The sequence below is a fragment of the Procambarus clarkii genome, chromosome 1 (assembly GCF_040958095.1).
Source record: "Procambarus clarkii isolate CNS0578487 chromosome 1, FALCON_Pclarkii_2.0, whole genome shotgun sequence".
Lineage (NCBI taxonomy): Eukaryota > Metazoa > Arthropoda > Malacostraca > Decapoda > Cambaridae > Procambarus > Procambarus clarkii.
Window position 1 is genome coordinate 57652198 of NC_091150.1, and position 12923 is coordinate 57665120.

The window sequence follows — 12923 nt, forward strand, 5'->3', positions numbered from 1 at the left end:
CTGGTGGTAAAGAAAGTGTTTATTTTAATAAAACACAAGCATATATGGCTTGAAACTACATACAAATATGAAATTATACAGTCTTATATTAGACTGATAAAAATGTAATTGCATTGAGTCAAAACAGCTTCATGTAACTTTGCAGACTGCAAATCCTGGGCTAATATGGAACCAGAAGCAATAACTTGTACACAAGGACCATTTTAAACAAAATTTAACATGAAATAACACACGATGGACTGTGTTAATAACACATAATTATGAATTAAAGCTAAGAAAACAAATCCAATTACAATTACATCCGGGAAGATGTTAATAAGCTCCCACTACTCACCTTGCCTCGTAGTCTGTTTGTTGTTGACTGGATTCCTTGATTCCTACAGATTGATTGATGAAGATTAAGCCACCCAAAAGGTGGCACGGGCGTGAATAGCCCGTAAGTGGTGGCCCTTTTAAGCCATTACCAGTATCAAGAGCTGATACTGGAGATCTGTGGAGGTGCGAATGCACCCTACATGACGGGAGATGTCTCCCTTATGAATGTGTTTAAGATGAAGATGAAGCAACCCAAAAGGTGGCACGGGCATAAATAGCCCGAAAGTGGTGGCCATTTTAAGCCATTACCAGTATCAAGAGCTGATACTGGAGATCTGTGGAGGTGCGAATGCACCCTGCATGACGGGAGATGTCTCCCTTGTGAATGTGTTAAGATGAAGATGAAGCCACCCAAAAGGTGGCACGGGCATAAATAGCCCGTAAGTGGTGGCCATTTTAAGCCATTACCAGTATCAGGAGCTGATACTGGAGATCTGTGGAGGTGCGAATGCACCCTGCATGACGGGAGATGTCTCCCTTGTGAATGTGTTAAGATGAAGATGAAGCCACCCAAAAGGTGGCACAGGCATGAATAGCTCGTATGTGGTGACCCTTTTGAGCCATCACCAGTATCAATAGATGATACTGGAGATCTGTGGAGGTGCGACTGCACCCTGCGTGACGGGAGATGTCTCCCGTGGATTCCACAATTGGGTGGGCTGGTTATGGACTTGGAGATCAGGTCACATTTTACATAGATTGCACATCCCCTGGATTGCCCATTGATCCATGGAAGGAAGAAGCCTCGATAGCCTGAGATTTTAGGTTCTAATCCGGCTCGAAGCAAGCTCTCCTGTAGTATCAGGATGTCTATGCCCTTGGTTGCTGCTATGCATTGCAAGTGTTGCAATTTAGTGCGCAGTCCTTGCGCATTCCATTGCAGGATCTTTAGACCTCTAGGTTCTTGGAATTTGCTGATAATTCCGTGGTATCCATGGAGTCTGATGAACACGCCATGGAAGTTGCAATTGGTGTATAGGTTCTTAGTGGACCTGAAATTGACTCATCAATGTCGCTTTCCGACGAGCTGGACTCTATCTGTTTTTTATGGGGGTGTCTCTTGCCCTGCTGTCTTGACGGTGTTGATATAACATCTTCGAATTTCTTGAGCCTGTGCTCAATTGTCTTCCGAGTCTCTTTGGTTTGCTTGATTCCATGTGATGACAGCAGACTTTCGATCAACTCAGTGACCAAAGTTTTGAGCATTGGCCAGAGAGCGTCCAGTTCAGTGGGAGCACCATTTAATGCTGTGCAGGTTTGGGGCCTAGTAGCTTTTAGACCCTTCTCGGTGGTAACTTTGACACTGGAATTGCTACTCCTATTGGCCCCAGTGTGCTTGCTGGATGATATGGGAGGCCGACTGTTTTGAACATGATTCTTGTGTCCTCCATCTTTCTTTTCGTCCTGTACAGAGGACTTCTCACCCTTCACCATGGCCGATGGTGAAGGGCCGTGTGCCCCCTCTTCCTGAGTGGGTAGACCCCATGCGGTTTTAGTGGGCATGGGAGCTGGTATTCGTTTTGGTGGAGGTTTCGGCTCCGCTGTAGGCGTGGTGGGGTTCGTTTGAAGCCTTTTGAGCCTTTCAGGGCATTTCAAGTTCCAGGCATGATGTGCCTTGGAACAATTTGGGCATTTTGCCTGAACAAGGTGGTTTGCCTTGAGTTTATCAATACATGTTTTTGTGTCATGGGGCTGGCTGCAGACTCCGCACCTCACTGGGCGTTGGCAGCAATCTTTGTGATGCCCAAATCTCTGACATCTGAAGCATCTTAGGGGTTCTGGGGTGTAAGGCCTGTGTTGGAACACGCCCCAGATTCCAAGGTCAAGTTTCTCCGGGATCTGTCCTCTTACTGTGAGAAGGACTTGTCGAGTTTCCTGTTTTGTGGTTCGTACTTGGCATCTCTCTGCTGACACCACATAGTTCAGCTTTTCGAGATGGCCAAGGGCCATATGCAAGGGATAGTGGAGGACAATGATTTTACTTATTTTATCCTCTGGTTTCAGTTCCTCACATTTTGCGTAATTTTTTAGAATCGTAGCGGCCGACTCGTCTTTAGGCCTCAGAATGTATTCTCCTCTGAGATTAGGTTTTGCTTTGATCTGGAGCTGGTTTAATCTCAACGCCATCCAGCTCGTATCTTGTAACTCTATCATCATTACCCAGCCACAATACGTTACATTTATCAGCATTAAACTGCATCTGCCATTCTTTTGACCACTTCGAAACCCTATTTAGACAGATTTGAAGTGATAGTGGGTCTTTTTCCGTGTATATATCCCTACCGATTTTTGTATCATTGGCAAATTTGCAGATGTTGCTACTCAAACCTGAATCTAAATCATTTATATATGTTAAAAACAGAGGTCCCAGGACAGAGTCTTGAGGCACTTCACGTACAACATTTTCCCACTCTGTCTTAACCCTATTTATATTAAGTCTCTATTAATATCTTAAGGGGGGATATTAATAGGGTATTAAAAATATCAACACAAGACAGAACACGAAACAATGGGTATAAATTGGATAAGTTTAGATTTAGGAAAGACTTGGGTAAATACTGGTTCAGTAACAGGGTTGTTGATTTGTGGAACCAATTGCCGCGTAACGTGGTGGAGGTGGGGTCCCTCGATTGTTTCAAGCGCGGGTTGGACAAGTATATTGAGTGGGATTGGGGGGTTATAGATAGGAGCTGCCTCGTATGGGCCAATAGGCCTTCTGCAGTTACCTTTGTTTTTATGTTCTTATGTATGGTATACTACGTTCCTGTGCTTTGTTTAGAATATTCTTAAATAAGTTATATATTAAATCCACATCGAAATCCCGTTTTACGTCACCTATCTCTGGGTTCATGTCTCGTTCCAAGACCGGCCCACACCCCATACCCAAAACTTTCCAATCTATTTGACCCCAAAAAATTCTTAGGCTATTAAAATCAGCTTTTCGAAAATCTGGCACTTTAACAGAATTTTCTCCTACAGGTCTATTCCATTCTATGCTAAATCTGATTACTTTGTGATCACTGTTCCCTAGCTCACTCCCTATTTCGATGTCATTAATTTGTGTTTCCCTGTTAGTTAACACTAAATCTAAAATATTATTTTCCCGCGTTGGTTCCTTAATGTGTTGCGTAAGAAAGCAATCGTCAATTAATTCTAGATAATCTTCTGCTTCACTATTCCCTGTTTTGTTCACCCAGTTTATTCCACTAAAATTAAAGTCACCCATGACACAAATACTGTTAGATCTAGATGCTCTAGATATTTCATCCCATAGATGCTTTGCTTCCATTCTGTCTAAATTTGGTGGCCTATATATAACTCCTATTATAATATTATTTGCTTTTTCGTTTAATTCTATCCAAATAGTTTCTGTGTGTGGCTCAGTTTTGATTCCCTCTTTGAGACTACATTTCAAATTGTCCCTAACATATATGGTTACTCCCCCTCGTCTAATATATCTATCTGTGTGAAATAGTTTAAATCCATTTATTTGATATTCAGCTAATAGTTCTCTATTTTCTACATTCATCCACGTTTCGGTAAGTGCAATAATATCTATTTTTTCTGTGCAAATAAGAGCATTTAATTCGTTAATTTTATTTCTTAGACTTCTACTGTTACTGTAATATACCCTAAGTGAATTGTTATTTTGAGGCCCTTTTCTTTCCCTGATCATTTTGCTAATTCTTTTCTCCCACGAACACATACTTTTATTACCTCCTTCCTCCAAATCAATTCCCATACCACTATCTACTAACAGTTTAAACCCAAACAAACACCTCTAACCACTGGTTCCAACGAGTTCGCAACAGCAACAACCCCAGCCCTCGATAGATGCACCCCATCACGAGCATACATTTAATTTCTTCCATAGAAGTGTTCCCAGTTGCCTATGAAAGATATTGCATTTGATTTGCAATATCTTTCCAGCCGGCAATTGACACCAAGTGCCCTCGACATCCATTCATTTCCCACTCCCTTTCTTGGAAGAATGCCACATATGATCGAGATTCCTCCCTTGCTCCTAACTAATTCAATGGCTGTCCTGAATCTCTGTATTAGTTCCTCACTCCTAACTCGCCCAACATCATTATCCCCTGCACTAATACAAATAATGGGTTTGTTCCCATTTCCCGTCATAATATCATCCATGTTTCCAACAATATCACCAATTCCAGCTCCCGGATAGCAAACCCTTAATCTGTTCCCCCTATCTCTGGAACAAAACGTTCTGTCTAAATACCTCACCTGGGAATCTCCCACAACCAAAATTCGCTTCGGTACCTCCTTAACTTTCTGAGCAGCCTGAGCAGTTCTTATTTATTATAGGATCTTAACTGAACTATTTTTAGTTAATTATCATTAGGATTAAATTTGCCTATGTTTATTATTCAACTTTTTTTTCTTTACTTTCATTATTTCCTAGGTTGCCTAGTCTCGCGATACTCCCTTACTCCATTGTACCCCTGACTTTGCCTGTGTCTCAAATTGCAAATTATTACTTTCAAAGTACCTGAGAGTACTTGTAAGCAATCTACCTCATTTTTTTGTTTGGAGGAGTAATTTTATGTGATTCAAAGTCAGCTCTTCAGGCCCTTAAAAACCCAACATGCAATATAGATACTAGAAATGTTGTAAAATCCATTATAAACAACATCATTAATGCAAAGAGCAAGAGCTTCAGAGTCTCATTTGTATGGATACCATCTCACATAGGTGTTGTCCAGCATAACGACACAGACAAGGCACCTAAAACTGCATGTGATCAGCCTGAAGTTGAGTTCGATATGGGCATTCCAATTTCTTTATAAAGTATAAAGAGCTATGACATGTTTATAACAGAAAATTATATGTACGGGCAGCATAAAGCATCCACTAGACAGTGGAATATTATAACGGCCAGAATTAGGCTGGGATATCGATATCTACGGCAGGTGGCTACAGGTAATGAGTCCCCCCAATGGTGAACATTCTAATTGTAAACTACATGACCAAGAGCTGGGACATACTCTTCAACACTATATCTGTGATTCCCCTATTATAAGTGACTTCAGACCTAATGGTATGAGGTACTTTGAGCTCTGTAATTACTTCACACACTCAGGAATATTGGAAGATATTATTGTATTGTACCCAAATTTTGCTAGTGTAGGATAACAGATCAGCCTTATTTTATGTTCTCACCTGATTTTTAGTCATAGTGGATTTGTATTTTTATTGAGGCCGATATTTTCTCCCCTGATTCCATGTATGAGTAACCGTCCTGTGAGATGGAAATATTGGATGAACTTATAGCCAACTGTTTAGCCAGAGCTGGTTTGTTGATCAGACCACACACTAGAAGGTGAAGGGGCGAAGACGTTACGGTCCGTCCTGGACCATTCTCAAGTCGATTGTGGACGACGAAGTCGAAACGTCGTAGTCCGTTCACCTTCTAGTGTGTGGTCTGGTCAACAAACCAGCTCTGGCTAAACAGCTGGCTATAAACTTCAGGCACGTTATTGTGACTCATCGCCTGCAGAGCTGGTTTGTTTTTGTATTAAGACAGGTATTATCTCCCTAATTAACTGTGTGACTAACCATCCTGTGAGATGGGAAAAATAGTCAAACCTATCGCTAATTCTTGATTATAGACTAATCACGAATTATAGCTAATTCTTGATTAGTCTATTTAGAGACTAATCACAATATCTCAAGTAATATAAGTATATTTCAAGTAATATAAAACAGGGTAGCAGGGCATTGCTGTGTATATCTAATTTTGCTAATTCAAAAATATAATAAAAATTATACTCAATTTGAATGACAACATTATTCATCATTATTTTTGCTTAAACAGGAAATAGAGTATACCATTTGGTATAATGTAATATTTATGTATTTTACAAAGTGTTTAACCTGTAAGCTATTCAATTTCTTTCTTTATTATGCACCCCATACCCATCCCGTGGGGGTGGTGTAAAGGATTACAGAGACACAAAATCGATTCAGGAACTGAACCCTCTAGTTCGTTTAGCTAAGCAAATAACAATGTTTGACGCTAGTTACAAAATTATCAATGTTGTATACACATGTACACACCCTCATACATACATGTGTTATACTCAAATTCTGTCAGTTGAAATGTAACCAATCACAGGCAAGTAGGCCTCTGACGTCATGCCAGACAGAGGAGCATCAAGCATGCTCCCAGCAGCCGGAGTTATCCTCACAAACTCAGAGTAGAAGGACCTCGGCTGGGCAGATATTTACCTTGCTATCTCAGTCAATAAATATATACAGAAGCGACTACTGAGTCTACATTCTACCCGAACAAGGCAAACGAATACATGTACATATATATATATACGTATATACACATACATATCTAATCACCCACACAAATACACACATTAATAATCTTTGTGTCACAAGTGACACAAAGAGGTGTCACAAGTGACATTACAAGAAGCTCACAACAGTCACTATACAAGGCACTTTACATCTATAGTGAGTTACACAGTTACTAGTCTTGCTGCACACCCACCCACCTGGGCGGCAGCTTTACAGTCATGTGCATGCATTACCTTCAGTAAGCAAATTTTGGATACTTCGCTTTCGGTTTCGGGCAGCACATCATTATGAATGAAGTACTTACACATTTCTTGGACACTATTGATGGTGTTATCTCTAAATTCCGCAATTTTTTCAGTCCATTATATAATGACGCAAAGTATGCGAATAGTTCTGCTGACAAGAGTTTACATTTAGTCAAATCTACATCAGCAGATGTTACAAACTCCCAGAGGTACTTGTAGCCTAGAGGTACTAGGTACAGGAAAGTGTTGTTGTCTCTCTTGGTAGGGGTGATGAAAGTTATACATTCTGAGCACATTGGCAGTCTTGGTAATCCATTTGGAGGGATGCTGATCTTCAAGGAAGAAGGCTTGTTTCCCTAATTAACTATGTGACTAACCATCCTGTGAGATGGGAAAAATAGTCAAACCTATCGCTAATTCTCGATTATACACTAATCAAGAATTATAGCTAATTCTTGATTAGTCTATTTAGAGATATTACACACTCTGTGTAATATCTCAAGTAATATAAGTAAATTTCAAGTAATATAAAGCAGGGTAGCATTGCTGTGTATATCTAATTTTGCTAATTCAAAAATAAAATAAAAATTATACTCATTTTGAATGACAACATTATTTTTCATTATTTTGCTTAAACAGGAAATAGAGTATACCATTTAGTATAATGTAATATTTATGTATTTTACAAAGTGTTTAACCTGTAAGCTACATGTTGTTTTACATGGCTTATCTTTAAGTTTTTGTAAGTTTGTATTTAAAATTGTAATATCGAATTATCTTTGGGTATTGACGTGGATAATTATCAGATTTTACTTGCGTATTATTAGTATGTTAATTGAACTGTGTGTTTTGTTCTTTTTGAAACTAGTGTCACGTTATCCCTTATGTTTCAGTATATAAACCTGTCCAGAATGAGTTCTTTGTTATGCTGCTTAATTTTAATTTAACTTCTGCATTCTAGATCTGATGATGAATACGAGAAATATTCGAATGAATCGTGAATTTTAAGTAAAAAGTAAAGAGTTTAGCAATATATCTCATACATAAGTCATGTTATATATTATAGCTGATAACTTGTTAGGACTATGAAACTCAATAAATTTTAATATCATCTTTATTTTACCTGGTTGTTTATTACATACTTTGTTTTCATCATTGACTTCATACAGTGGTTAAATCTTTCATTTTCTATACAAGCATGTTTTAGATATGTGTATATTTCCCACCATAATAATGCTATAATCATAGAGCATAACTATACGTCAAATGAGCTATTGCTTCCTGAAAGTCCATGTGGATTTTACAACAGAGAATTTTACCAATTATATCATTGTCTTTCTACACTTGTCTAATAATTTTACTTGATCATGATCAATTTTACATGGCCGATTCAGTAATTGGTTCATAATAATCTCGAAATTGTTAATAAGTGTTAAATAAAGTGTAATTAATTAAGGTTAAAGTTTTAATTTAAGGTATCGAAGCAGACGAATATGGTCTCAACAAATTCTAAAAGGAGAATCATAGAGTACAGTCATTAGAGGATATCAGATATATGGTCTATGAAACAAGTTAAAATAGCCAATTTCCTATATCTTCTGAATAACTAATCTTATTATTTGAGAACAAAATTATATTCTGAATAACTAATCTTATTATTTGAAAACAAAATTAAATTGTTTATAATTAATAATAAAAAAATGAAAATGAAAAAATGCGGTTAACTAAATTCTCATGTCAATCAATTTTGAAAATAATGTGGATTTCACATACAGCAATAATTCTAAATGGGGGACATCATTAATGCTAAAGCTAGCTTTTTTGTGTTCATTAATTATAATTTAGAAATTATAAAGGTCTGGAGATGCAGTTTTGCCTCACCGGGCCTCTACGAGTTTACCAAAGAGGGAAGGAGGCAGCAGTAACAATGCCTCACATTGGCCTCTACGAGTGTTTATACAAGAGGGAAAGAGGCAGAAGTAGCAATGCCACACTGGTTATCACGGTTCCTCATCATCTTGATGTAGCCTTCATCACCCAGACTTGTACCCCAAGAGTTCTTCACCAGCCAGTAGTCAGTTCCGTCCTCCGTGGTGCCGTAACCCACAACCAGAACACCATGACCAAGCTCCGTCGTGCTACATTCTGGCTCGTCATAAACACCTGTAATATATATTCATTCTTAAAAATACAATGTTTAACAAATCACTTGCAAATTTCATATATAATTATTATAAAATAACCCTTTAAAATAATCTTATACTAAACCAATGGCATCAAATGGAACAAACAATAATGACAAGTGCCAACATGGTGAGTGTAAGCACCACTGACTCTGCCGACTGATCTCAGACATCTAGTGCTGACATGGCTGTGTGCGTGTTTATATACAATAACATATTAAATATAAATTGTTTATAAATACACACATGATGCACATTTTATATTTATAATGACGATAAACTTTGTATAATGTTCTATATGGACGCACACACACTAATATACTATGCTCATAAAACAAAACAACTTACCATGGTGGTAAAACTGGATTGAGCCATGTGAGGCATCAATGCCAACAGATATTGGTCCAACTGAGGCAACAGCTTTCTTCAGAGCATCTTCACTTCCCGTACGAATATGAACAAAGCCAGTCACTCTAGCACCAGATTCTTGCGGGTTATACTGACACTTTCCTTCCTAATAAAGTAATGTTACAAAATAATGCATTAAAAATATGCAAAGCAGATTGAATATGCGTCAAATAATAAATTGTATATCTTCACATTGTTTATGGGTATCGCTTATGAAGACAATGTATTGCCTTCATAAGAACAATAGTATTGTATTCTATTATTCATAGAAATTATTCTTTATTAATCATCATTCCAGTCAACATAATAATGTATTGTCAGTGACTTTAAGAGACGCAAAAGAAAATTATAGAACTGAGTGTACCTTTTTCTTATATGGATAGGCCTCCTCAGTGTCAATCCCACCATTGTCCTCAATGTACTTGAAAGCAGCGGTCATCAGTCCTCCGCCACAACCATCATTGTCATATTTGGCGGAACAGTCGATCAAGTTCTGCTCAGAGAGGCTCACCAGCTTACCAGTCTTGCGGAAGTGTTGACCTTCCAGGGACCCAGTCTGTGAACCACACAAACATAATGAGAAATATCTGCACTTATTTATGTTTTTCAGTAAGATTGCCACTGAGGTAAAAGGTAACTAATTTAAATCGTAAGCAAACGTTTCAAGAATATGACTGAACAAATTTTTATGCTAACAAAACTCAATAAATTATATTACATGCAAATTATTTTTAGCTTATCTGAAATAATAATTTGTGCACATATTAATTTAAAAATTACTTCTGGTGTCATTGACCATTTAATTTTCAAATTAATTAAAGATGGGTGATGATAATACTCACAGCTGAGAAGGCCCAGCATGATCCACAGTGTCCCTGGTCCTTTACTGGGGTGACTGCTCCCTTCTCTCTCCAGTCAACAGTCTTGGGAAGACCAACATCATCATCTGGCTCAATGTAATGGGAACCATTGTACTTGCTGTTTAATGTATATCTTTCTGTGTGGTTCTTATGGAAACCAGCCATTGTTGACAAAAACTCCTCCTGAAGCTGTAAGAAATATTTTACATTTTATTTCGTAACATAAATATATTTTCATTAGGCTGACATCGAACATATGGGTATTGTTGTTCCGAAGGAAATAAAGATGTGGACAATGTTAAATCATGAGATTCATTCTGCTTACCATGTCACCATACTTGTTCATTCTGAGCCTATATGGTTTGTGTCCTGTTGCAAACAGTTTGTTGTGTGCAGCAATCATGTGTCTGTTCTCCATGAAGATGTTCATGCGGAATTTGTCTTCGACATCGGTGGTGTATTTCTTGGCATATTCAAGCTAAAAGAAAATCAATTATTGATAAGAAAAGCTCTTCATAAACGGCATATATGGAGCAGCATAAGAGTATTGCTGGTAACTACAACAGCAACGGTAGTGAAAAGAATTATACAAATTTTGAAAAATCGTGGGCAAAGTACAAGTGCATATGGCACTCCACAAGTAGCATCCATCATCTCTGACTTCACTTAAATTTTTAATGGTTGATAAATTCAGGGCTCTATCCAAGGCCATCTGTGCTTAATAATTGACTTCAGCAATCATTATGCTGGAGTGACCATTGGTTAGAATGTTTGTATTGAATTCAAAATAAGTGACGCCAATATTTCCTAAAATCAGCCACTCAGAAAACGGGGTGCTTTAAATTTTCCGTGCAATGTCAAATGATTGCTACCGTTACACTACATAACCCCAAAAACTCCATTTTGAAACAAACTAACTTTTATTAATAAATTCTGTTTACATTCTTACCTTAAATGTCTCCCACTCTTCCAACACAGCAGAATAGAAACGTTCTGCAGATATTACAGCTAAAGCGGCAATCAACACTGATGCTGCCAAGAACTTCATCTGGTGGTAAAGAAAGTGTTTATTTTAATAAAACACAAGCATATATGGCTTGAAACTACATACAAATATGAAATTATACAGTCTTATATTAGACTGATAAAAATGTAATTGCATTGAGTCAAAACAGCTTCATGTAACTTTGCAGACTGCAAATCCTGGGCTAATATGGGACCAGAAGCAATAACTTGTACACAAGGACCATTTTAAACAAAATTTAACATGAAATAACACACGATGGACTGTGTTAATAACACATAATTATGAATTAAAGCTAAGAAAACAAATCCAATTACAATTACATCCGGGAAGATGTTAATAAGCTCCCACTACTCACCTTGCCTCGTAGTCTGTTTGTTGTTGACTGGATTCCTTGATTCCTACAGATTGATTGATGAAGATTAAGCCACCCAAAAGGTGGCACGGGCATGAATAGCCCGTAAGTGGTGGCCCTTTTAAGCCATTACCAGTATCAAGAGCTGATACTGGAGATCTGTGGAGGTGCGAATGCACCCTACATGACGGGAGATGTCTCCCTTATGAATGTGTTTAAGATGAAGATGAAGCAACCCAAAAGGTGGCACGGGCATAAATAGCCCGAAAGTGGTGGCCATTTTAAGCCATTACCAGTATCAAGAGCTGATACTGGAGATCTGTGGAGGTGCGAATGCACCCTGCATGACGGGAGATGTCTCCCTTATGAATGTGTTAAGATGAAGATGAAGCCACCCAAAAGGTGGCACGGGCATAAATAGCCCGTAAGTGGTGGCCATTTTAAGCCATTACCAGTATCAGGAGCTGATACTGGAGATCTGTGGAGGTGCGAATGCACCCTGCATGACGGGAGATGTCTCCCTTGTGAATGTGTTAAGATGAAGATGAAGCCACCCAAAAGGTGGCACAGGCATGAATAGCTCGTATGTGGTGACCCTTTTGAGCCATCACCAGTATCAATAGATGATACTGGAGATCTGTGGAGGTGCGACTGCACCCTGCGTGACGGGAGATGTCTCCCGTGGATTCCACAATTGGGTGGGCTGGTTATGGACTTGGAGATCAGGTCACATTTTACATAGATTGCACATTGATCCATGGAAGGAAGAAGCCTCGATAGCCTGAGATTTTAGGTTCTAATCCGGCTCGAAGCAAGCTCTCCTGTAGTATCAGGATGTCTATGCCCTTGGTTGCTGCTATGCATTGCAAGTGTTGCAATTTAGTGCGCAGTCCTTACGCATTCCATTGCAGGATCTTTAGACCTCTAGGTTCTTGGAATTTGCTGATAATTCCGTGGTATCCATGGAGTCTGATGAACACGCCATGGAAGTTGCAATTGGTGTATAGGTTCTTAGTGGACCTGAAATTGACTCATCAATGTCGCTTTCCGACGAGCTGGACTCTATCTGTTTTTTATGGGGGTGTCTCTTGCCCTGCTGTCTTGACGGTGTTGATATAACATCTTCGAATTTCTTGAGCC

At 38.6% G+C, this 12923-nt stretch overlaps 1 protein-coding gene across 1 annotated transcript; it reads right to left on the bottom strand.

The window, feature by feature from the left end:
* Window positions 1–8792: 8792 nt before the first annotated feature.
* LOC138358799 (procathepsin L-like) lies at window positions 8793–11452 on the bottom strand. The gene is made up of 6 exons (XM_069317007.1): window positions 11354–11452; window positions 10730–10882; window positions 10387–10593; window positions 9909–10100; window positions 9485–9650; window positions 8793–9116 (listed from the first exon to the last, which is right to left on the bottom strand). Exons 1-6 carry the CDS (start codon window positions 11450–11452, stop codon window positions 8908–8910), a joined length of 1026 nt encoding a protein of 341 aa, XP_069173108.1. The 3' UTR covers window positions 8793–8907.
* Window positions 11453–12923: the final 1471 nt, after the last annotated feature.

Bases quoted from the DNA above. Each gene is read 5' to 3' on its own strand.
- LOC138358799 (XM_069317007.1), bottom strand. From the start codon at position 11,452: ATGAAGTTCTTGGCAGCATCAGTGTTGATTGCCGCTTTAGCTGTAATA. The intron at 9,651-9,908 runs GTACACTCAGTT...TTACTTTATTAG, and splicing joins CCTATCCATATAAGAAAAAG to GAAGGAAAGTGTCAGTATAA. The intron at 9,117-9,484 runs GTAAGTTGTTTT...TATATATTACAG, and splicing joins AATCCAGTTTTACCACCATG to GTGTTTATGACGAGCCAGAA.